General features: G+C 44.6%; 1 protein-coding gene across 2 annotated transcripts in view; it reads right to left on the minus strand.

Moving 5' to 3' along the window:
• Nucleotides 1-4,766: 4,766 nt before the first annotated feature.
• LOC148502596 (DNA damage-regulated autophagy modulator protein 1-like) overlaps nt 4,767-24,834 on the minus strand; it is a 622,814-nt gene continuing 602,746 nt past the window's right edge. For both annotated transcript variants that reach the window (XM_088449676.1, XM_088449677.1), the window contains 6 exons: nt 12,859-12,926; nt 11,335-11,477; nt 9,220-9,391; nt 8,073-8,131; nt 6,963-7,049; nt 4,767-5,247 (listed from right to left, as the gene is read on the minus strand). In XM_088449676.1, the coding sequence (XP_088305802.1) occupies nt 5,176-5,247; nt 6,963-7,049; nt 8,073-8,131; nt 9,220-9,391; nt 11,335-11,477; nt 12,859-12,926 (601 nt within the window). In that variant the 3' untranslated portion in view covers nt 4,767-5,175. The remainder of the gene's footprint in view (nt 5,248-6,962; nt 7,050-8,072; nt 8,132-9,219; nt 9,392-11,334; nt 11,478-12,858; nt 12,927-24,834) is intronic.

The raw sequence follows: 24,834 nt of genomic DNA on the forward strand, positions 1-24,834 counted from the left end.
GCAGCAGCATACTGGCACACAAAGATGTGTCAGTGTGACATTATACAGCCGCCGGGCCCCGGGCAATGCACCATCGCTACATCCAGGAGGGCTGACTGGCTGACCTAACAGCCAGCAGCCAGTGTATAATAAATGCCGCTGTCTGCCTCTGCTGGGATCTGACATTTCATCCCAGCGCTGGCATGGGAGTGATTAGTACCGCCCTCTACCCAACAGTGCTTTCTCAGTAGTGGCTACAGTGCTGTTGTCAGGATGCAGGGTAAAAGGCATCCATCTTGGTGAAGCCACATACACCCCCTGCTGGAGGCTCCTACTAAGTGTGCGCAACAAGTTGACATTTCCTATCTATTCAATGGCGCATTCTTGAGGTAATAGTTTAAAAACTGTAACTTTCTCAATTACCTGAACCCCAAAAGGCCCTAACCTGGAACAATAGCTACCTAGTAAGACAAACCCCAAGTCTAAATTCACCCCCTACCTTGAGTTATGCCTTCCCAAAAATCCCCCACAGAGATCAGCAGAAAAGTGGTCCTAACTGAGAGTGTCAGAAAAAACTGACAGCTGGACCTTTAGATTACTCCCAAATCCTCATTTTTTTGTTTTTGCCCTGAAATTTGGGATGCAGCACCGAGCGACAGTTCTACCCGGCCATGCCAAATTTCAGCCCCGTACCTCCAACAGCTTTTGAGGTGTAGCCCCTTCAACACCATGCCCCCCCTCCGGTATTCTTTATGGAGATTTCCATTTTTTTAGATGCAGCCTTAATATAAGGGCACAACTTACAACCTTCCCTGTAATGGCGGCGTTTGGGAACCTCTGGCTTAGATCTGTGCAGGCGCACAGTATGGTGGCCACGCCCCTTCCCCCTCCCCCAGTCCTCTCCTTTACTCAGTCCTCAGCCTGTCAGTCACAAGCTCCGCCTCCTCCCGGCCAGTTATTTCCTAATGGCTTCTAGATGAGGACAGTTAATTATTGATGTGTGTGTGGGGGAAGGCGTGTGTGTGGTATGTGTAATGGTGGTGTGTGTGTGTGTGGTATGTGTAATGGTGGTGTGTGTGTGTGTGGTATGTGTAATGGTGGTGTGTGTGTGTGTGGTATGTGTAATGGTGGTGTGTGTGTGTGTGGTATGTGTAATGGTGGTGTGTGTGTGTGTGTGGTATGTGTAATGGTGGTGTGTGTGTGTGTGTGTGTGGTATGTGTAATGGTGGTGTGTGTGTGTGTGGTATGTGTAATGGTGGTGTGTGTGTGTGTGGTATGTGTAATGGTGGTGTGTGTGTGTGTGGTATGTGTAATGGTGGTGTGTGTGTGTGTGGTATGTGTAATGGTGGTGTGTGTGTGGTATGTGTAATGGTGGTGTGTGTGGTATGTGTAATGGTGGTGTGTGTGTGTGTGGTATGTGTAATGGTGGTGTGTGTGTGTGTGGTATGTGTAATGGTGGTGTGTGTGGTATGTGTAATGGTGGTGTGTGTGTGTGTGGTATGTGTAATGGTGGTGTGTGTGTGTGTGGTATGTGTAATGGTGGTGTGTGTGTGTGTGGTATGTGTAATGGTGGTGTGTGTGTGTGTGGTATGTGTAATGGTGGTGTGTGTGTGTGTGGTATGTGTAATGGTGGTGTGTGTGTGTGTGGTATGTGTAATGGTGGTGTGTGTGTGTGTGGTATGTGTAATGGTGGTGTGTGTGTGGCATGTGTAATGGTGGTGTGTGTGTGTGTGTGTGGTATGTGTAATGGTGGGGTGTGTGTATGTGTGTGTAGCGTTTCCGCTAGACTGTTTTAGCGGGGCGCAGCACCCTGCCCTCCAGAAGGAAGGCAAAAAGCGCCCTGCCCTCATAGCCCGCGGGTGCCGTCTTCACCCGCGGGTCGCAGTGTGCCGCGGGTGGGGAAATGTACAGTGACCCGGTCACCGCCGGAGAATAGACGCCGGGCGCATGCGCCCGGCATCTATTCTCCCTGTCGGTAGCGCTTGGGGGCTGCCCGGCGTGTCCGTAAGTGCCGGGCATGCCCCATTATAGACACACCCCCTTTTCAATGGCCATGCTAATTTTCGGGCGCATGGAAATGCCCTCTCTAGCTCCGGCGCCCTGCCTGCCACCGGAGCTAGAGTGAACACTGTGTGTGTGTATGGCAGGGCCGCCATCAGGGGGGGACTGTCGGTACTCGAGTCCCGGGCCCGGACACTGGCAGAAAGGGAGGGGGCCCGTGCTGCTCCTGCAACTGCTGCATAGTCCCCCGCAGTGCCCGCACTACCCCCTTGAGTGAAAAGGGAGTGGGGCGCTGCTACCAACCTGAGAAACCCCTTCCTTCACGATTCCCCTACTTCCCCCTTCAGTCGGCTTGAAATGGGGGCGGGGCCAGTGTGAAACCCCGCCCCCCGAACACCCGCAAATCGCGTCGTTCCTTAGGGGCGGGTCCTAATAATGCAAGATGCCCGCCACCCATTAGCAACCAGGTGCTGTGCAGAAGTGTAAGTAATAAATATTTTTGTGTTTGTCTGTGTTAGTGTGTATATATGTGTATGTACTGTATATGTCTATGTGTTAGTGTGTATATATGTGTATGTACTGTATATGTCTGTGTTAGTGTGTATATATGTGTATGTACTGTATATGTCTGTGTTAGTGTGTATATATGGGTATGTACTGTATATGTCTGTGTTAGTGTGTATATATGGGTATGTACTGTATATGTCTGTGTTAGTGTGTATATATGGGTATGTACTTTATATGTCTGTGTTAGTGTGTATATATGGGTATGTACTGTATATGTCTATGTGTTAGTGTGTATATATGTGTATGTACTGTATGTGTTAGTGTGTATATATGGGTATGTACTGTATATGTCTGTGTTAGTGTGTATATATGGGTATGTACTGTATATGTCTGTGTTAGTGTGTATATATGGGTATGTACTGTATATGTCTGTGTTAGTGTGTATATATGGGTATGTACTGTATATGTCTGTGTTAGTGTGTATATATGTGTATGTACTGTATATGTCTGTGTTAGTGTGTATATATGGGTATGTACTGTATATGTCTGTGTTAGTGTGTATATATGGGTATGTACTGTATATGTCTGTGTTAGTGTGTATATATGGGTATGTACTGTATATGTCTGTGTTAGTGTGTATATATGGGTATGTACTGTATATGTCTGTGTTAGTGTGTATATATGTGTATGTACTGTAAATGTCTGTGTTAGTGTGTATATAATATATGTGTATGTACTTTATATGTCTGTGTGTTAGTGGGTATATATGTGTATGTACTGTATATGTCTGTGTTAGTGTGTATGTACTGTATATGTCTATGTTAGTGTGTATGTACTGTATATGTCTGTGTTAGTGTGTATATATGTGTATGTAGTGTATTGTATATGTCTATGTGTTAGTGTGTATATATGGGTATGTACTGTATATGTCTGTGTTAGTGTGTATATATGAGTATGTACTGTATATGTCTGTGTTAGTGTGTATATATGTGTATGTACTGTATATGTCTGTGTTAGTGTATATATGGGTATGTACTGTATATGTCTATGTGTTAGTGTGTATGTACTGTATATGTCTGTGTTAGTGTGTATATATGGGTATGTATTTCTGTATGTGTTAGTGTGTATATATGCATATGTATATATCTGTATGTGTTAGAGTGTACATATGTGTATGTATGTTTGTGTGGATGTATGTGTATGTACATATGTTAGCGTGGATATATGTATATGTGTTATATATACATGTACATGTGTGTTATGCTGCATATATTATATGTGTATGTGTGTGTTTAACTATATATATATATATATATATATATATACACACACGCACACAGTATATATATATATATATATATATATATATATATTTAATTATTTTATTAGAAACCCTCTCCCTCAGAAAATCCTGTATTTGCCCCTGCACTTGTTTAATAAATTTTCTTTTCCTTTGACGTTGGGGTGCACGACATCACGCCACTGGATGGGAGATGTCAGATGAGCCGTGGCGTGTGAGGAGCATCGCCAGCCAGCCCTGGAGGAGAAGAAGCCAGAAGGAAGAAGCACAAGGCGATAAGGTAAGTCATAATTAATTAGACCTAGCAGTAGCGGGAGGGGGGGCCCAGGGGCCCTGCCTATTTTGTCAGTCCTGGGCCCCACAATATCTGATGGCAGCCCTGGTGTATGGTATATGTAATGGTGGTGTGTGGTATGTATTATGGTGGTGTGTGTGTGGTATGTGTAAAGGAGGTGTGTGTATGGTATATGTAATGGTGGTGTGTGGTATGTGTAAAGGAGGTGTGTGTGTTATATGTAAAAGTAGGGTGTGTGTGCTATATGTAATTTTGGTGGTCTGTGTGTGTGTGTTATATGTTATTAAGTACAAATTGTAAAAAGTCCAGAAAAACCATCATTGTTGTTGTGGTGATCTCTAAATTCATGCAATAGTTATTTATGTATATGATGAAGGTACACGATGGTCGGGAAAGGGTAAAACATTCCATAAGAAATACATAGAGGTAATTAGCTGTGCCCAGTTTCACCCGGGTAGACCTTAGATACTTGCTATTTCCATTTCCTTCATCCCATCTTACTTTATATGCTCAATTCATTTTATGCCTGTGGGGTAAAGGAGCGTGGTAGTATCCATTTAAATAAATTTAATTTTTTTTATTTATTATGAATGAATTGACGGTGGGTTTTAAGACATATGCAAATCTTTTTATTCTTTACTTAAGGATGTCTTTGTAAACCACATTGGTGGCTTTCTTCTCAGGTGCTAGAATCTCCAGGCTGCTGGGTGAGCTCCCTCTGAAGCAGGCCATGTAGAACTAGTCCTCCCTAATATAAGGGTATATCCTAGCGGTGAGGGCTGCTAGGGTCTTCACTACTGTGCCTGGTCCGGTGTGCCGTTTGAGTTCTAATGTCCACGCACACAGTAGGCTTGGTAGGAGAAGCAGCTGCGACTGGGCATGTTCAACAGCTCTAGCAGTCATATTATATGCTACTGCTTTTGTGGTGATGGTTTCAGCAGCTTCCTGGTGGAAACAGGGGAATTCTGGGCAACAGGAAACCCCCTCCATTCGCCTATGGCAGTCTCTATAGGCAAGTCCAGTGGTATACAGGTGATGGTGAATAGATCTTAATTAGCAGGTAATGTTCACACCCATGGGCGAGCCAGGGCAGTTATACAAAATCAGGAACCTGCATCCGCATGATGATCGCGTAACCGTCCTCCTGCTTCTCTATACATATATGCTGATACAAGAGGAGAGACAAGAACATGATATATTCACATTAGTCCATGCACTGTAATTATACAATCCTATATTTATTACAGATAATTCGGGAGTCTCCTGGACGTTCCGGGAGAGAAGGCCATTATTCTGTAACGCATTCTAAGCAGTTCCAGTGAGAAAGCGGCAGGGGCTGGGTACCATGCCTTCTGTATTTGGCCATGCCCCCTCAAAGGATAATAATGGAAAATACTGTGGGTCATAGCTCTCTAATTGCCCCATTATTGTGACTAGCTGGGAAGTGTGGGAATTGTAGTGGGGTACAGACTTGCAATCCCGTGTAAGGGTATACAGGAAAATCTAAGGGTCTCAGGCTCACTTACAGTAATACAGACAGTGACACCAGCACACTGAGGGACTAACACAAAAGGTGGACTCAATAGGTACAGTAGCTGGTGTAAGGGTAACAACCTAATACTCTGGCACTGACAGGTGCATAGATTGGACCTCGTTCTGAGTTGGACATAACTACATGATGCTGCTCTTTCCCCCCCTACCTACACTCAGTGCACATATGCATCTATATACGACGTGTGTCCTTTTTCCTACCGACTAAGCCACATTTAGCACATATGCATCTATACACGGCACATGTCCTTTTTCCTACCAACTAAGCCACATTTAGCACATATGCTCCCTGCCCCTGATTGGAGGGGGATGACCTGTGGGTAATGGAGCCCTGGTACAGGTTACGGCCTGATGTTAATGGCCACTGGCTGCGTCTGATTTGCTAAATGCTAAGACACCCAATTATGCAACAATAGTATATCTGCCGCGTCTGTGATCTAATAGCAGGATTACTAAACACCTGTTTTTAAAGAATAAAGTATGATTTCTTCTGTTTGGGAAGGGGAAGGCTGCTGATCTATTCACTAGTATGGACTGTATAGCCGCATTTGCTGGCATCTCCCACTTGCTGCCAACTCTGCAAAGGTAATCAGAGATGGTGCATTGCTGATGTGTAACTAGTTGAAGCGATTATTGGTGCATGCATCAAGGTACATTACAGTCGCCGTTCGTAGCTGCTATTGTTCTACAGTGTGATTGACAGTACGGGCGCTTTTGGGGGAGGTAACGGGGAGTGCCAGCAAAGATGCAGGTGTGTTGCGTCTGTTTCAGGGATCTTTGACCGATGCTGCGTCTTTGTACCAAGCCACCTGTGGGCGTTTCAATACAAATCGTGCCGTCTGCGACATTTGCATATTTTCGCATAGCTGCTGCATACACTATCGCAGCAGCGGCCACCTGTGGCCCTTTGACCCACATTGCATCATTTCTGAATGAGATCTAGTGATTTAACTAGCTAACCAAATTCACATCCAATATAAAAGGCAATGTGGACTATATACAGATATTATTATTAGCAATTACTTATATAGCGCACACATATTCCGCAGCGCCTTACAGAGAATATTTGGCCATTCACATCAGTCCCTGCCCCAGTGGAGCTTACACGCACACTAGGGTTAATTTTTGTTGGGAGCTAATTAACCTACCAGTGTGTGTTTGGAATGTGGGAGGAAATCTGAGTACCCGGAAGAAACCAGTGCTAGCACAGGGAGAACATATAAATTGCACACAGCTAGAGCCATGCTGGGAATTGAACCCACAACCTCAGTGCTGTGAGGCAGTAACGCTAACCATTACACCGTCTGTGCTGCCAGATAATATACCAACCTGGAAATCTGTAAAACAAGTGAGCACATTCATCATATATGCGACCAGTGCCAGCCATTCAGTTATTACTGCCGTCCTGTCACAGATCTAGCAACAAAGAGCAGAGAAGACACCATGTGACTGTCATTGTACATTATGAGATTACAGCACATACTATGGAAGCACTAATTAATCCACTCACATGATATGTCTGTGTGTGTGTGTATATATATATATATATATATATATATATATAACGTGGTAGGGCACTCAGATACTTAAGTACATCTTTCCAGGTTGCCTTCCTAAGTTATGGACAATTTACTAGGTGTTTTGCGCAAGCATGAACGAGGCGGCACTCCACGGTCTTTAATAACCTTTTGTATTAATTATACATGTGCAAAACAGCTAACTGACATTTCAAGACCACATGGGTCTTTTTGGGCACCGTGATGAAAGTCACATGTGGTCTTGAAATGCCTGTTACCTATTTTGCACATATATATTTAATACAAAGGCTTATTGAAGACCTGGAAATGCCGCCCCGTTATATATAAATATATATTATAATATAAATCGTGGTGAGAGGGGTTGTCTCTCACCTAGATTGCCCACATTCCTCCAAGGGAGTCTAGAATGAACCCTGTCCAGTTTGCAGCAAGGGAGGTGTGGAACTCCATATTTTCATAGTTGCACAAACCCAGCTGCAACTCATCACTGAGCAGCAGAGGAAGACAAGCCTGATGCTCTTTGCCCTGATGCTGTATAGCAGCCAGGTAGTAGGATTGAATGTTCTAGTACCAGGGAAAGGGCTAACGCCCCTGTCATTTACCGCCAGACCGCCATACATCGGGGAGAAGCGGTATCAGCGCACGTATATGATACTGCTTCGGCGCTTCTTACATCTCCCCCACAGAGTGCTGGGACATTTACTTTATTTGTGTTATGTGTCTTTGTGTGTCCAGGCCTAAGCTCATGTAGGCTAAAGTGCAGTGTCAGCTGCCATTAACAGACACTACTTTACTGATTACTTGCCTGTCTGAATACTCATTTCTACCCCCTGTGTTTATATATATATATATATATATATACACACACACACACAGACACAGTGTCATATCCTAAACATACCTGAGCTGCACGTTCTCCAGCAATCAAGCCAAAAAAAAGTGGGATCTTACATGCGAAAACTGAAAGGTGTTTGTGTAAAGGGAAATAACATTATTATACCTGTAAATACCAGAATGTTAAGACTGACCTAGTAATTAAAAGATTACCACTAAACTAGACACACAGGCACATTTTGTTGTATTCTCAGAGCAATAACATCACAATTCCACCATACACAGATCAATCAAATTTATATGATTGTTTTGGCATAAAAAGTGAGGGAGAACAATATTTTACTATCTGATTTTACACCTCTTAGAAGGGGAGAGGAGATGACTATTACTATCTGATATTACACCTATCAGGAGGGGAGAGGAGATGACTATTACTATCTGATATTACACCTATCAGGAGGGGAGAGGAGATGACTATTACTATCTGATATTATACCTCTTAGAAGGGGAGAGGAGATGACTATTTCTATCTGATATTACACCTATCAGGAGGGGAGAGGAGATGACTATTTCTATCTGATATTACACCTATCAGGAGGGGAGAGGAGATGACTATTACTATCTGATATTACACCTATCAGGAGGGGAGAGGAGATGACTATTACTATCTGATATTACACCTATCAGGAGGGGAGAGGAGATGACTATTACTATCTGATATTACACCTATCAGGAGGGGAGAGGAGATGACTATTACTATCTGATATTACACCTATCAGGAGGGGAGAGGAGATGACTATTACTATCTGATATTACACCTATCAGGAGGGGAGAGGAGATGACTATTACTATCTGATATTACACCTATCAGGAGGGGAGGGGAGATGACTATTACTATCTGATATTATACCTCTTAGAAGGGGAGAGGAGATGACTATTACTATCTGATATTACACCTATCAGGAGGGGAGATGACTATTACTATCTGATATTACACCTTTTAGAAAGGGAGAGGAGATGACTATTACTGGCTGATATTATACCTATCAGGAGAGGAGAGGACTATTACTGTCTGATATTACACCTATCAGGAGAGGAGAGGAGAGGACTGTACTGCCAGCTATTACATTTGTCAGGCGGGGAGGTCTAATAAAATCTTATATAAAGAACTCAAATCTCAGCTTGTTACTTTGTTGATCATATGAAAAGGATACAGATAATAAGAGCTGTAGCCATCAGCACAGATAATGCCATTCTTATGTGGCATACACGGCGGCTGCTGAAAGATGTCCTGTATAGCTTTACAGCCTGGGCAATGCTATATATGGCACTGAATCCGAATGCCACAAATGCTCCAGCCCTGTGGATATATGGATGGGTTGACACCTGCAACATAAACATATACATGTAAGAATATAATGCAACGTTCTGCATTTGTAGTTAAGAATTATCCTTTCCTAATTTCTTATTTTATTACCAGTTATTTATATAGCGCACTCAAATTCCGCAGCGCTTTACAGAGAATATTTTGTCCATTCACATCAGTCCCTGCCCCAGTGGAGCTTACAGTTTTTTTGTTCAAGGCCAATTAACCTACCAGTATATTTTTTGGATTGTGGGAGGAAACCGGAGCACCAGGAGGGAACCCACATAAACACGTTTCATGGTGGGGATCGAAACCCACGACAGGGAGAATATATAAACTCCAAACAGCTAGAGCCATGCTGGGAATCGAACCCACGACCTCAGTGCTGTGAGGCAGTAATACTAACCATACATCATCCATGATGCCCGTCAGATAGCTGATTGTAATGCACAAGTGCCTCTAATACTAAAATAAACAAATAGTATAATCTTTTAGTTTGCCCCTTACGGTGAGCTCAGCAGATGTGTGGCCATACAGAAGCACATAACTGCTGGCTGAGTGGTTTTCCACAGGGCGTATATATGGTGTGTGTATGGCTGAGTGATGCTATTACTGTGTCTATGACTGCATGGGTTATTGCCATTTCTTCTTCATCCACCAGGGGACACTGGAGTTACACCGGGCGTATATGGGTGATGCTATTAGTGTGTCTATGACTGCATGGGTTATTGCCATTTCTTCTTCATCCACCAGGGGACACTGGAGTTACACCGGGCGTATATGGGTGATGCTATTAGTGTGTCTATGACTGCATGGGTTATTGCCATTTCTTCTTCATCCACCAGGGGACACTGGAGTTACACCGGGCGTATATGAGTGATGCTATTACTGTGTCTATGACTGCATGGGTTATTGCCATTTCTTCTTCATCCACCAGGGGACACTGGAGTTACACCGGGCGCATCTTCTACTGTAGCAGCTTCAGTTGAAAGACCAAAATGCAGAGAGTGGGGTCTTTTACCTCCTACGGCAAAACGTCGGTACTCTGCCTGCTGGTTTCTGCAGCGTTCGAGATGACCAGGCGACTCCTAGTCGGTCGAAGGTAAGTTGTTTGTTCCAACCTTTCCAAGGCAGAAACTCTTGACACAGAAACCTTTAGAACCTATCTACCAGTACATCACAGGGTCCCGTCATGTTGATGTTGGCATCTTAAGGTGGGTTTTCCTTATAATTCTCCCTTTTACTTGTAGGAGACACCAGCACTTTAAGGCAGGCAGAGTACCGACTCTTTGCCGTAGGAGGTCCGAGACCTCACTCTCTGCATCTTAATCTTCCAACTGAAGCTGCTACAGTAGAAGATGCGCCCTGTGTAACTCCAGTGTCCCCTATGGAATCGGAGGAAGGGATTTATAGGTAAGTACCAACATTCTATTTTCCTGTTACAGCTCTTACAAGGAATAAAACATTGGGATTGCACCAATACTGCTATAGTGTAACTGGCATGTACATGTGTGTGACATGAAGATATCAGAATACAACTCTGTGGGGCTCAATTAGAGTTGGGCGCATTTGCACTCTGAACGTACACAGAAAAAGAGTTACAAAAACATGCACATTACTAGCAATTATGGCATTGTGATGCCTCCCAGCAGGGACCCCAACACTGCTGGTGGTGTCACCACTGGGCACATTTACCCTCCTCCTTCCATATTTGCCTCCTCTCGGTCGCTGTGCACGGCCATCTGCTGTGGGAGGGGGGATGTAGGAAGAGGAGTCAGTGAGGAGCTAGAACACGCACACGTTACACTGAGACGAGTCATTACCATGCGGCATATATGGGTCACTCCCTCCTTTCCACCAAGCACCAGGTTCCCCATCACAGTGCATAGAGCCCTGAGCCTAGAAGGGATCTGCTAGGAATCTGCCATTTGTGATATAAAACATTGGAGCACTTGTAACCAACCTGAAATATCGCTACTACTACTGTCCCAATGCATGAGACCCATCCAACACCGAGCAGCACTTTCTGCAAGAGCGGCTGGTGTGTGTCACTGCCAGCCGTCCTCAGGTGTATGAACCTGTACGTGATGTAGGCTGTACACGCTCCTGGAATAGAAAATACACATGATCAGCCCATAGCTATTACATATGTTCTTTATATACAAAGTGATTAATGATATCATCCAGTGATGGGCAATAAAGGTGCACAAGATGCCTGGTCCTGGCTCCCTGATGTGACATTACAGGAGGATGTAACATGGGGAAGGGCTGCTGTGTCACTGAGACATAGATAGAAAGGCTTCTCTATGAGCAGCAGAGAATGTCCTGCAGTGCTTATGTATTTGTGCAGGTGTACCTTACTTGTCCCCTGCCCCCTCTCACCATCCTCATCTACATATCCATCATACGCTTACCCATACGGTATCCCACAGCCACTGGGCAGACACCAGTTGCTTACCAGTGATCTAGAGGGAATTGGGCAGCTATTCCCATTGTGACAGTATATAAATGATGTTACATTGTATTTTATTGGAAACTGATGGGTAATGTGAATTCCAGGATCACTGACGCTGGGCCGTTCTGGGCCTCGGGCAGCAAGTTTAAAAATGTCAAATTTGTTGATTAAAAATAGTCTAAATTAGTGGTGTATTCAATTATAGTAATAAAGGATGAGAAGGTATTATTTCTGGTACATGTTTATACAAATGTGTTCAATAATGAAACCTATTCATGTTGTGTAATGGTTGTGCCTGGGCGGCCCCATGGAATGAATCCCTTAATGTCCTTCCAGTTACTATGCATTATGCTAATGGTGAAGGTGTAACACCCCCTGCAGCATAGGTGATTGTCAGCTCTTGTGACAGGTGAGTATGGACAGGGCAGGAGGCTACAGAACTCTCCTGTCTGAGTGGCGTAGTGGTCACTGTGAGAGCCTCCCATGATGTACAGTATGAGATGACACTTGTCAGTGTACATAGTGTCACTGGGGATGGAAGGATGTGACCCGGTGCTCCAGTGTAACTAGGTCATCTGAGATGGCTGCAACTGTGCAGGGGCAGAGAAGTGATGGTGCCACTATGCAAGAATATAAGCTCTTGTGTCAAGTAACACCACTGCCCTATGTAGCTCAGTGACCTGTGCTGGAGTGTGAGGATGGATGATGGTGAGAAAGTGCAGCTCAGGGAGATTTACCCTTTTATCTCAGCACTAGAAACATGACAGCACTGCTACACGGCTACACCTGTTCTATCTGCACTATATGAATGTTGTTATATATCCTGCATGTGACGGGACACTTATATACTGATACCCCCCCACAGAAGCCTGAGGTGGGAGAGACTGAGCTAGTGCCAGGTGGCTGACGTCAGGGTGACCCAAACTTACTCACTAGTGAGAGACTACACCTGCACTGCCCACCAGGCAAACAGCTGGCATGTACTAAGAGGAGAGAGGGGTTGGCGCTGTGATACAGTAGCAATCCACTTACCAAACATAGCAAAACCACAGAAGACCACTGCAAACAGGATACACTCCGGATAAAGAGATCCAGTTTCACTGTGAGGGAAAACAACAAGTAATTGGGATGTAATATTGTATAGTTGGAAATACTCTTTCATCTCCTCTAAAACCATTTTCCTAACTTTCAGTCTGTCATTCCAGAGACCCAATGCCCCCCAAGCCACGAATGTGTATGCTAGTGTGATATCTATATATTATTTCCCTTACCTGATATACATCATCCAAGATTCAGAATGACCATATATTATGGTCACATAATAAGACATAATGAGACCGCTCAAAGTCCAGAAGAACCAGAAACACGGTATCAACACCAACGCCATCATCCCCACAAAGCCCAGATCCTGCTGCTGCCTGATACAGCTGGTCTGGGCACTGTGACATCACAATGAGGGGCTGTAGCTTGCGTTACTGCAGGTGCAGTGCATGGAGTTTACTCACAGGTGCCACAGAGTATTAAAGGCTGGATATTTATTTATTAGTTTTTCAGCCAACTAGATTTTATTTGCTTGTAACATGGTAATTCCTCTGGATTTGAGCATTAATTGTTGACTAGAATGAGGTGAAGTCCACATAGTGGTCCCTGCACCTATGACAGGAGCGAATGACGGTGCAGAAACATTTATCACACACCCCAACATGACCCATTCCACCAGGGTCAAAATGCTCCGCTCCTGGGCTTCCCACCAGGCATACCAGCACACTATCCAACAGTTCATGCTGCGGTGCCCCCTCCATACATCCCATGGAAGCTTAACCTGGTGTCTTCAGGGATATTCCACAAATCATTTTTGATAAATATGTCATTTGTGACTAATATATGCCAAATTCCATATTATCCAGAGAAGTGTAGTGGTAAAAATGGTGCATAAGCGCAGTGTAGTAATGATAAAAAGTGCACAGGTGAAGTAATTATAATAAAATCTATATAAAAAAGGTGCTGTGTGTAGTGTATAAAAGGGGATTGATTATTGTGAATAAGCTAAAGATTCAATGTTACTATTAAAAAGATAACGAGGAAGTTTCCAACTTAAGTCACGGTTTAAAGCAAATTAGGGCCGTATTCAATTTGGTGCGAAATGTCGAAAACTTTTCGCATGCCGGGCTTTTCACCGTCATCGCTGGTTTTCCATGCGGAAAAGTATTGGGCGCGTCTCCGCTTTTCGCCGTATTCAATTAGAAATCAGAGAAAACGGCACCCGGTGAATTCGGGCCTGGTGAAAAGTACTGTAAGAAATGGGGAAACCACTCTGTACCCCCCGAAAAGCTGCACTAACATAGGGGCTCAATATAGGTGAGTCCTAGTACCCCTATTAAAGCTATTCTGGGTACTTTAGTTCTCTCAATTGCTTGCTATTAGCGTCTTTGCTTAAGTGGTGAAGAATGGCATTTAGCAGGGTTTTTTTTTTTCCAAAATAAATAGTCCCAACAAATTTGGGGTACATGAAAATGGGTGCAAGCATGGTTTAAAATCGCTAAAGTGAGGTTTTAAAAAAAATGCACCATCAGCAAACACCTGCAATGAAAAAAACACCCGGGGCAGACTTGGGGGACCCCTGGAGTTTATTTTGCTAGTTTTTAAGTTTGTTCCCCAACTTTGTTTTTTCTTCGCCCCCAAAAACTAAAGTACTTCTTTGGGGTGATCTAAAGTATTCTTTTAAGTATTTTTGACGCAGTTTACCTTTGGGGGACTGTCCCAAGGCGGCAGGTGTGTTCCCGCAAATTTGCATCCCAAACCCCCAATTCTGCACTTTTTTCGCCTCCATTCAGAGGCGAATCTTTTCCGCTGGTTACAAGGCGCAGTCTTTGAAATTGAATACTGCGGAAAGTTCCCGACAGGTGATATTGTCATCGGCGAAAACTTTTCGCCTGCAATTGAATACGGCCCTTAGTGTGTTAGTATATGAAATAAGTCCTCATCCATCCAATAAAGCATTATATTGTATTTGTTCATTGAGTCCTTCAGGGCTCACGGGACTTATTCTAAATAACCATTCGCTGCTACATGCATCGGGGTGAAGCACGGGGCTCATTCTGACAGCAGATGCTGCACTTTATCTGATTCCTACTGTGCCAGTGTAGCTGTGACTCTCATCCCGTTCTATGCTGTATAGCACAACAGAGGAAAGTAGATCACAGCTCATGTTAGCACGCAAGTTCAGATTTCCCTCTATTTACCTCCATGATGGATATCATTGTTGAAAATTGTTATTCAGCTATATCAGTACTGTAATAGAGATCATCCTTGAAAACCCAGTGAGTGTTATATGCATTATATTGGTAATTATCCTAATATTATAGGAATTAGAGGCTTGCGGTGCTGTTGTTTTGAATATAAATGTGTTTATTTTTGTAAGCGTTTTATGTTTTCACATATTTCACCACAATTGTCACTTTTTTATCACTGTATTTTGGATACACATACACAATTTCCTTAGGATGGGTACACACTAGATGATAAATCGGATGATTTGCCGCTTTGAGACGAATTGGAATGACATCATCTAGTGTGAACGCACTTTTGCACGCTCCCGTGTGTCATTCATCGCATCTTCTCACCTGATGTGCAGCACAGCAGAGGGGACGATGAGATAAATGACGCCATGCTTCTAAATGCAGTATGGAACTACACATCGTTGTCGTCCCCCACATTGTGCAATATGTACGGATGGCGCAATGTATCAGATCGTGCCGGCGCTGGGAACACACATCGGGTAGTGTGTACCCAGCATTAGACGTCCTAAAGTACATTCTATTCCTATTGTGTTTTATTTTACCGTCACTCATTGGTCAATTAACAACTCTATATACAGTAGGAGCTAATAGGGCCAATATATATGTATGTACGATTATCATTATATGTCTACGCCTACGTTTGTCAGTACAAATTATTTTCATTTGTACTTTCACCATTAGTTTGTAGCTAATCAGCAGCTTTATATGGGCACAAGTAGTGTCAGCATATAGTTACTTACATTGGAGAATTGTCTCCATTTAGTTTCTCAGGCTGCTGTTCCTCATATAATGAAATGGTCACAGTGGCAGATTGATAATTATTATGAATGATTACATGTTATATATTTTCAGTCTGTAGCTATTGTAGAGTGTGCACCCATAAAGGAGTACTTTGTTTTGGTGCTTCTTCCTGTTTGTATATACTCCTGACAGCACCTCTCTGTAGAAGCTAATTATAGCTATACTGTATATGACAGTCTATCCACACATATACATGATATTGAGGATTTATAGTATATTTCTCTACTGATTTACTACCAGCTTCTGTGCAGCCTGTCGCCTCCCTTTTCCCCATTCCCTTTGTCACATTGGACTTAATTAGCACCTCAGTCAATTTGATTTACCCACCTGAACTCAAGCATGGATATCCTTTCAACCTTCCCTGTAATGGCGGCGTTTGGGAACCTCTGGGTTAGATCCGTGCAGACACACAGTATGGTGGCCAAGCCCCTTCCCCCTCCCCCAGTCCTCTCCGTTACTCAGAATCCTCAGCCTGTCAGTCACAAGCTCCACCTCCTCCTCCCCTCAGACTACAGGAGGAGGCGGAGCTGCTGCTGGATGGAGCCTGGTCATTTATTTCCTTATGGCTAATAGATGAGGATAATTATTGATGTGTGTGTGTGGGGGGAGCCGTGTGTGTATGGGGGGAGGTGTGTGTGGTATATGTAATGGTAGTGCATGTGTGTGTGTGGTATATGTAATGGTGGTGCATGTGTGTGTGTGGTATATGTAATGGTGGTGCATGTGTGTGTGTGGTATATGTAATGGTGGTGCATGTGTGTGTGTGGTATATGTAATGGTGGTGCATGTGTGTGTGTGGTATATGTAATGGTGGTGTGTGTGTGGTATATGTAATGGTGGTGCATGTGTGTGTGTGGTATATGTAATGGTGGTGTGTGTGGTATATGTAATGGTGGTGCATGTGTGTGTGGTATATGTAATGGTGGTGTATGTGTGTGTGTGTGGTATATGTAATGGTGGTGTATGTGGTATATGTAATGGTCGTGATGTGTGTGGTATATGTGATGGTGTGTGTGTGGTATATGTAATGGTGGTGTGTGTGGTATATGTAATGGTGGTGATGTGTGTGGTATATGTAATGGTGGTGTGTGTGTGTGTGTGTGGTATATGTAATGGTGGTGTGTGTGTGGTATATGTAATGGTGGTGCATGTGTGTGTGGTATATGTAATGGTGGTGTGTGTGGTATATGTAATGGTGGTGTATGTGTGTGTGGTATATGTAATGATGGTGGTGTGTGTGGTATAGGTAATTGTGGTGTATGTGTGTGTGTGGTATATGTAATGGTGGTGTATGTATGTGTGGGGGGAGCTGTGTGTGTGTGTGGTTATGTAATGTATGTATGTGTGGTGTGTGTGGGGGGGAGCTGTGTGTGTGGTATATGTAATGGTGGTGTGTGTGTGTGTAGTATATGTAATGGTGGTGTATATATGTGTGGTGTGTGGGATATGTAATGGTGGTGTGTGTGTGGTATATGTAATGGTGATGTGTGTGGTATATGTAATGGTGGTGTATGTATGTGTGGTGTGTGTGTGGTATATGTAATGTAATGGTGGTGTGTGTGGTATATGTAATGGTGGTGTTTGTGGTATATGTATTGGTGGTGTATGTATGTGTGTGGTATGTGTAATGTTGGTATGTGTGTGGTATATGTAATGGTGGTGTGTGGTATATGTAATGGCGGTGTATGTGTGGTGTGTGTGGGGGGAGCTGTGTGTGTGGTATATGTAATGGTGGTGTGTATTATATGTAATGGTGGTGTATGTAATGGTGCAGTGTGTGTGGTATATGTAATGGTGGTGTGTGGTATATGTAATGGTGTTGTGTGTGTGTGGTATATGTAATGTTGGTGATGTGTGTGGTATATGTAATGGTGGTGATGTGTTTGGTATATGTTATGGTGGTGTATGTGTGTGGTATATGTAATGATGGTGGTGTGTATATGTAATGGCGGTGTGTGTGGGGGGATCTGTGTGTGTGGTATATGTAATGGTGGTGTGTATTATATGTAATTGTGTTGTGTGTGTGTGTGGTATATGTTATGGTGGTGTGTGTGGTATATGTTATGGTGGTGTATGTGTGTGGTGTATGTAATGGTGGTGTGTGTGGTATTTGTAATGGTGTGTGTGGGGGGAGCTGTGTGTGTGGTATATGTAATGGTGGTGTGTGTGTGTGTGGTATATGTAATGGTGGTGTGTGTGTGGTATATGTAATTGTGGTGTATATGTGTGTGTGTGGTATATGTAATGGTGGAGGGTGTGTGTGTGGTATATGTAATGGTGGTGTGCGTGTGGTATATGTAATGGTGGTGTGTGTGGTATATGTAATGGTGTGTGTGGAGCTGTGTGTGTGTGGTATATGTAATGGTGGTGTCTTGTGTGTGTGTGGTATATGTAATTGTGGTGTGTGTGTGTGGTATATGTAATTGTGGTGTGTGTGGAAGGAGCTGTGTGTGTGGTATATGTAATGGTGGAGGGTGTGTGTGTGGTATATGTAATGGTGGAGGGTGTGTGTGTGGTATATGTAATGGTGGTGTGTGTGGTATATGTAATGGTGGTGTGTGTGGTATATGTAATGGTGTGTGTGGAGGGAGCTGTGTGTGTGTGGTATATGTAATGGTGGTGGGTGGGTGGTATATGTAATGGTGGTGTGTGTGGTATATGTAATGGTGTGTGTGGGGGGAGCTGTGTGTGTGGTATATGTAATGATGGTGTGTGTGGTATATGTAATGGTGGTGTGTGTGTGGTATATGTAATGGTGGTGTGTGTGTGGTATATGTAATGGTGGTGTGTGTGTGGTATATGTAATGGTGGTGTGTGTGTGGTATATGTAATGGTCGTGGGTGGGTGTGTGGTATATGTAATGGTGGTGTGTGTGGTATATGTAATGGTGGTGTGTGTGGTATATGTAATGGTGGTGTGTGTGTGGTATATGTAATGGTGATGTATGTGTGTGTGGTATGTTTAATGAAGGTGTGTATGCAGGAGGTGTATGTGTGTGTGTGGTATATGTAATGGTGGTATGTGTAGTATGTGTAATGAAGGTGTGTAATGCGGGAGGCGTATGTGTGTGTGTGGTATGTGTAATAATGGTGACGTGTGGTATATAGAATGGTGGTGTGTTTTTGGGGAGGTGTAATGGAGGTGTGTATGGGGGAGGTTTGTGTGGTATGTGTAATTGTGTGTGGGGGAAGTGTGTGTGGTGATTTATGTATCACTGCTGTTAGGGTGAGTGAATGTGATAATCATGGATGTATTTTCCTATTGGCCAGGATGGCACTCGCCAGAGGCGCCAGCCGGAGGATATTCTTAAAACGTGAACTGTAATGGCGGAGTTTGGTTAACAGATTCTTGAAGGGTATGGTTGCTGGGTGGGTAGATTCTTGAAGGGTATGGTTGCTGGGTGGGGAAGTTAATGAGTGCTAAAGGGGTTAAGCTCTGACTGACTCTGCATCAACCTGGTCTGATGTAAAAGCATTTACATGTGTTATTGTATTCTTAATGAATTGGAGACACTGTGACATATTATTGGGGGCACTGATGTGTTTTATAACTAGGCATTGAGGCACTGACATGTGGCATAATTAGGTATTAGGGACATTGGGCCTGATTCAGACCCACTCGCGAGCGGCTGTCCGCTCGCAAGTGGGTCGATGTTCTGGAGTGAGCATGCGCACGATGGAGGGAGCTCCGTCGTGCGCATGCGCCAGACGCGACGAGCGAAGGAAAGTCCTTCGCTCGTTGTGTCCGATCAAAGGGGGCGTGCTGTCAATGTTGCACGGTAGGCGTGCCTCCCTGACGGGGGCGTTCCCACGGGAACGCCTCCCGTCAAAAGCCGGCCCACTGACATCACTAGTGATGTCAGTGGGAGTGATTTTGGCTCTGATAGAGCCAAAATCACTCCGGAGCTTGCGGTTGAAAACCTCAACCGCAGGCTCCGGCTCGCAATTTCGATGGTCGCGATGGTCTCGACCATCGCGGCCATCAAAATGCACGCTCGTATAGCCTGCAAGTGGTGACCCACAGCTATACGAGCGTCCAGAAGGACGCTCCATTTTCATGGAGGCCGGCCCTCATTCAGAGCGTACGGCTCTGAATGAGGGCCATTGTGTCAACTGCCCCCGGGTCTGTACAATTTTCGTATTCCAGAGCTGCCTTGCTGCAGGAGACAGACAGAGGATGTTTCTGCTCTCCAGCCGCTATTTATTAGCTAAAGAGATCTAGGAATGGCCATCGACCAGCGCTGATTATAAACCAATGGTTTTGTCCTCATTGGCAGAAATCCAATGAACCGATGGCACATAGCCCCATGATGGTGCCTTTGGCCTTCTCTGGTTTCAGGATACGGAGCATGCTCCGCCCCTGGTACGGCCTGTTAAGCCCTGTCCCCAAATCTGATTCCCCCTCTGCCCAATACAGCAGGGCTGACCATAGGAACCATCAATGGTTTTATGCTGATGGTTACAAACCACCGATGGTACCATTGATGGTTAACTCACCGATGGCCATGCTTAGAGAGCAGCAAGTGCTAACAGAAAATGGCTACCCTATTTGCTCCGCCATCGATGGCAAAATAATGGATCAGCGGTGACTAACCATCAATGGTTTGTACTCATCGGTGGTTGTTGGCCATCCCTAGTTAGGGAAGAGGTGCCAAGGGGAGTAGAGAGACAGACAGTGCAGAAGTGAGGAGTGCTCCAGAGTGGAGGAGACCCTGTGCAGGCCAATCATTGTTGTTGTTGCAGAGAGAGTGGAGAAACCCTTAGCTGAAAGGATTGTGGAACAACAGGTCCCAGGTAGCCTGTAAACAGACTATTCTACTGATCTGAGTCCCAGCCAGCTGGTCACACTTTAACCCAGGAGGATGCTGTGAGGTAGTTACTGAAGAGGGGAGAGGGGTTGTGAGGTAGTTATTAAAGGGGGGTGGGGAGTACTGTGAGGTGGACAATGAAGGGAGGTGCTTTGAAGTTATTATTGTATGTTGCTTCCTATATTTTATATCAGTCATTAGTATAGTCTCTGTTTGCCAGACAAGGGCTGGTTGGTGATGTATTTGATTAATAGTTCTTAGACATAATGATTTTTCATATATTTCATTACACATTTACACCGCATCCCAATTAGATGAACCATGCCTGCAGTTTTTTTTGCCATGTCCATTTTGCTGTTGCCATGTGCTGGTAGAAAAGCCGGGGACAGTTGATTGCATTTGCCCCGCAGGCTAAAAGTTGCCCGCCAGCCCCTGCTAACGTCTGTGTGTTTTTCCCGAGGATGACTGACGGTGTGCCTTGGTCATTTTAAAATCTTGTTAGGTGTGCTGCAGGTTGAAAGGTTGACAGTCACTGGTATATACAAATACAGCGTGCAATGCTGAACTCCGATACCCGATTATCGGTTATCTGGACGTGTGCAGGACCTGTTCTGCGAATGTGCAGAAACGGGTCCTGCGTGATTGCATGCAGACCCTCCTATGCCTCTGCCTGATTGACAGGCATTGGAATTTAAGGGGTGGCGTGGGGACGGCCGGCGTTCCTGAAAACGGGGGCATGTCGGCCCCGTTTTCCGGGAGTGGCAAGGCCAGTGACTGCGTCTGTGGAGGCAGTCTACTTGCATCACAAGCTGAGGCGGCCCGGCGCCGTCCACCATCTGGACCGATGGTCGTGATGGTGATCCCAGACTGCAACCTCGGTCGCAGTGCTGGGATCGCAAATGGGGTCCATGACATTTGCCAATTGGATTGAGACTGTCCCATGAGACTCTCGCTGCGCTCGCCTTTTATGTTTGGATGCTTACATCATATCATAAGTGAATTTCTATCTACTTTGCATATTACTGAATATTCCTTTATAGAAATAAATTGATCTTTCTTTTAATCAAGCCATATAGAGTCCTCATTCCTCAAATGTTATATATATCCTTTGCATGAATATCTTGTTATTTATGGGTACTTATATCCCTAGGTATGAATACCAATGATTCACATGCTACCAATGTTGTAACCATTACGTATCATAATTTAGATATTATAGCACTGTTCATCATGTATTTGTTTGTTTTTTTCCATAATGTACTGATAGGAGTTGACACCTCCATTGAACTAGCTGCTTATATGACAGCTCCTACTGAGATCCCCTGTCCCCATTTTCCCTACATTAATCTATGCACCACTGACATAATTCACTTAGGCAGAGATTGTGGAGGTGTTGCCCATTCAACCAATTAGATTATAGCTAATATTTAATAGACTGTACTAGATAAATGACAGCTATTAGCGGATAGGTTGCTATGGGCAACACCGCCACTTGTCCTCTTTAGAAGGTTTCATACATCTCCTACTCAGGGCCTGAGACCTAATGAGCTGCTTAAACAAAGACCTGTGGTCAGGGCCAGATTAACAATGGGTGGATGGAGCTACAGCTCCAGGCGTTCACATAAAAATAGGCCCATTGTCAAGACAACATGATGTTAACTGGCCATCTCCTCTCCACACAGTCGGCGATAAATCATAAGTATAAAAATTGTATTTCTATTTACCTCACAAAATTAAGCATTTTTTTTCTTTTACATATTTAGGGAGTTATTGGGACTGAGAGTATAGGGGGGTGTACACACACACATGGCACTGGCCACACCTCCTCTCGTTTGATTATAGGCCCTTGGTCATTTTTAGCTCCAGGCCTATGTAGCTCTCAATCCGGCCCTGCCTGTGGTCACATGTGCAGTGTGGGCCAAGCCAGTGCCCAAAACACAGCCATATGGGTAAATTATCACAGGCCTGGTCTTTTTGGTATATTCAGGGCCAGCACAACCCACTCAGCAGATCCTGCACTGCAGGGAGGCACCAGGCTGGAGAGGCGCTCTCCCTGCAGATTCTGCTGAGTTGATGTTGCTGCTGCAGGATGCCTCTGTGCCTGTTACACTGTATGATAGTCAGCGGCAGCCTGCTACGGAGAAGCACTGCAGAGTCTGAGCGGCACTTCATACAGTCCCACTCCTGCCGTTCCCCTCCTGGCTGGGTCTCTGGTCCCCTCCTTTCTCACGCACCACCACCCTACGCTGCGCCTGACCTGCTGTCAGAGGCGGTCTGGGCCAGGGAGCAGGGTGCCATCTGCCTCCCAGGCTGGTATACTATTAGGCATTTGGGGCCGCAGCCACCGCTAGCTCTATCGGCCTCCTGTGCACTGTTGTTCACTGCAGTGACGGATGCTAGAAGTGTGGGTGGTGCTGGCCATCCACCAATCACAGTTATGAGAGTTATCTAACACTGATTGGTGGATGGCTGGTGCTATCCACCAATCAGGGAAAAAGCTGATGCAGTAAAGCGTGCTTGCACAGAGTGCTGTCCTGCGGTGCTGCCAGAGACACTGAATATGACATGAACATTGTGAGCTGCATTACATTTCTTGTGTAAGCAATCCTCTTGTTACCATTAGTCTGATATTGGTAGTATTATTAATGCTACACTTTATATTCAAGCTGATTTATTGGCAAAATACACCCATTCCTGTCACAGGATGCTGCCAGAACTCTGATCTACTCCCTCATGTACTATGTGTGTATTGTATAAGGGGCACTACTACTGTGGGCACAACATAAGGGACTCCACTACTGTTGGCATTGTTAGGGGGCACTACTGTCAGCATTGTATAAGGGGCAGTACTACAGTGGGCACTGCATAAGGGGCACCACTACTGTTCGCATTGTGAAAGGGCACTATTACTGTGTGCATAATGTGTATGGGGCACTATTGCTGTGGGCTTTGTATAAGTGGCACTACTACTGTAGGCATTATCTGTATAAGGGGCAGTACTGTGGGCATTATGTTTATAAGGTGCACTACTGTGGGCATTGTGTATAAGGGGCACCACTGCGTCGTGAACTACTATGTGTTGTTATGTGAATCGGGGCACTATGTGAACAAGATTGTGCTACTGTCTGGCGTAATTTCAATTGGGGGTACTATTGCGTAACCATGCCCCTTTCTTGTGAGACCACGTCCATTTTTGTGGTGTCCCTTTATAGAAAGGTGCGAGGGAGGGTGCAAATTTATAATTTGCAGGGGGGCGCTGAACAGCCTAGCACCGGCCCTGGGTATATTACCTTTATCCTCAGGCCATGAACATTCTTACCCTGCCTGTCCTATGGACCTGTGGTGGTGGGATATTCACCTTGTTCTTGACAATGAGTGCAGCCCACTGTCGGCATCTATGCCATATAGAGGAGGAACAGGAACTCTCAGTGGTTAATGCTGTATTATTATTATTATTATTACAAATTGAGACTGAACAATCTCAGGTGGTGGGTTATCTTCAGAGTTTGGACTCTTGCCTTAAGTATGCCACCCCCTCTGCTGGCTTTTGGCATCTGATCTGGTATTGTCCTTCTAGTCTAGGGTAGTTGCTTGTATACGGAATACGGGTGTCGGGTTCCTTTACTGGCCCTCACATTTGCCTCTTTGGTTTCAACCTGGAGGATTCCCTCATTGCCTCTTTATGATTATATCATACTTGCCTACCCACCCGCATTCCGCGGGGCCTCCCGCTATAAGCTGGGAGCTCCCGCTACCCCAGAATGTATCCCCCGGTCTTCCCCACTGCCCCGTCGAACCATGCACTGCGCATGCGCAAAGTTGACTGTGATGGGGGCGGGTGCCGTGTGCGAGGATGTCACATGTGACGTTACGTCGCTTGCTTAACCACTTAACTAATTCTTTTTCCAAAAACCGCTCCAGAATTGTTGGTTTCTTTTATGGTTGAATTAGGTCAAGAAAATAATTTTAAACTTATCCATCACTATTTTATTTTAATTTAAAAAACAAAACAAAACACAGTATACCATAAAAATAGCAATTTTTATGTTATACTGTAGTAATGGCCATTGACAGCTGTACCATCGATTGTTCAACCACCGT

Source organism: Taudactylus pleione, unplaced genomic scaffold, assembly GCF_031769625.1.
Source record: "Taudactylus pleione unplaced genomic scaffold, aTauple2 ptg000490l, whole genome shotgun sequence".
In the NCBI taxonomy this organism is placed as follows: Eukaryota; Metazoa; Chordata; class Amphibia; order Anura; family Myobatrachidae; genus Taudactylus; species Taudactylus pleione.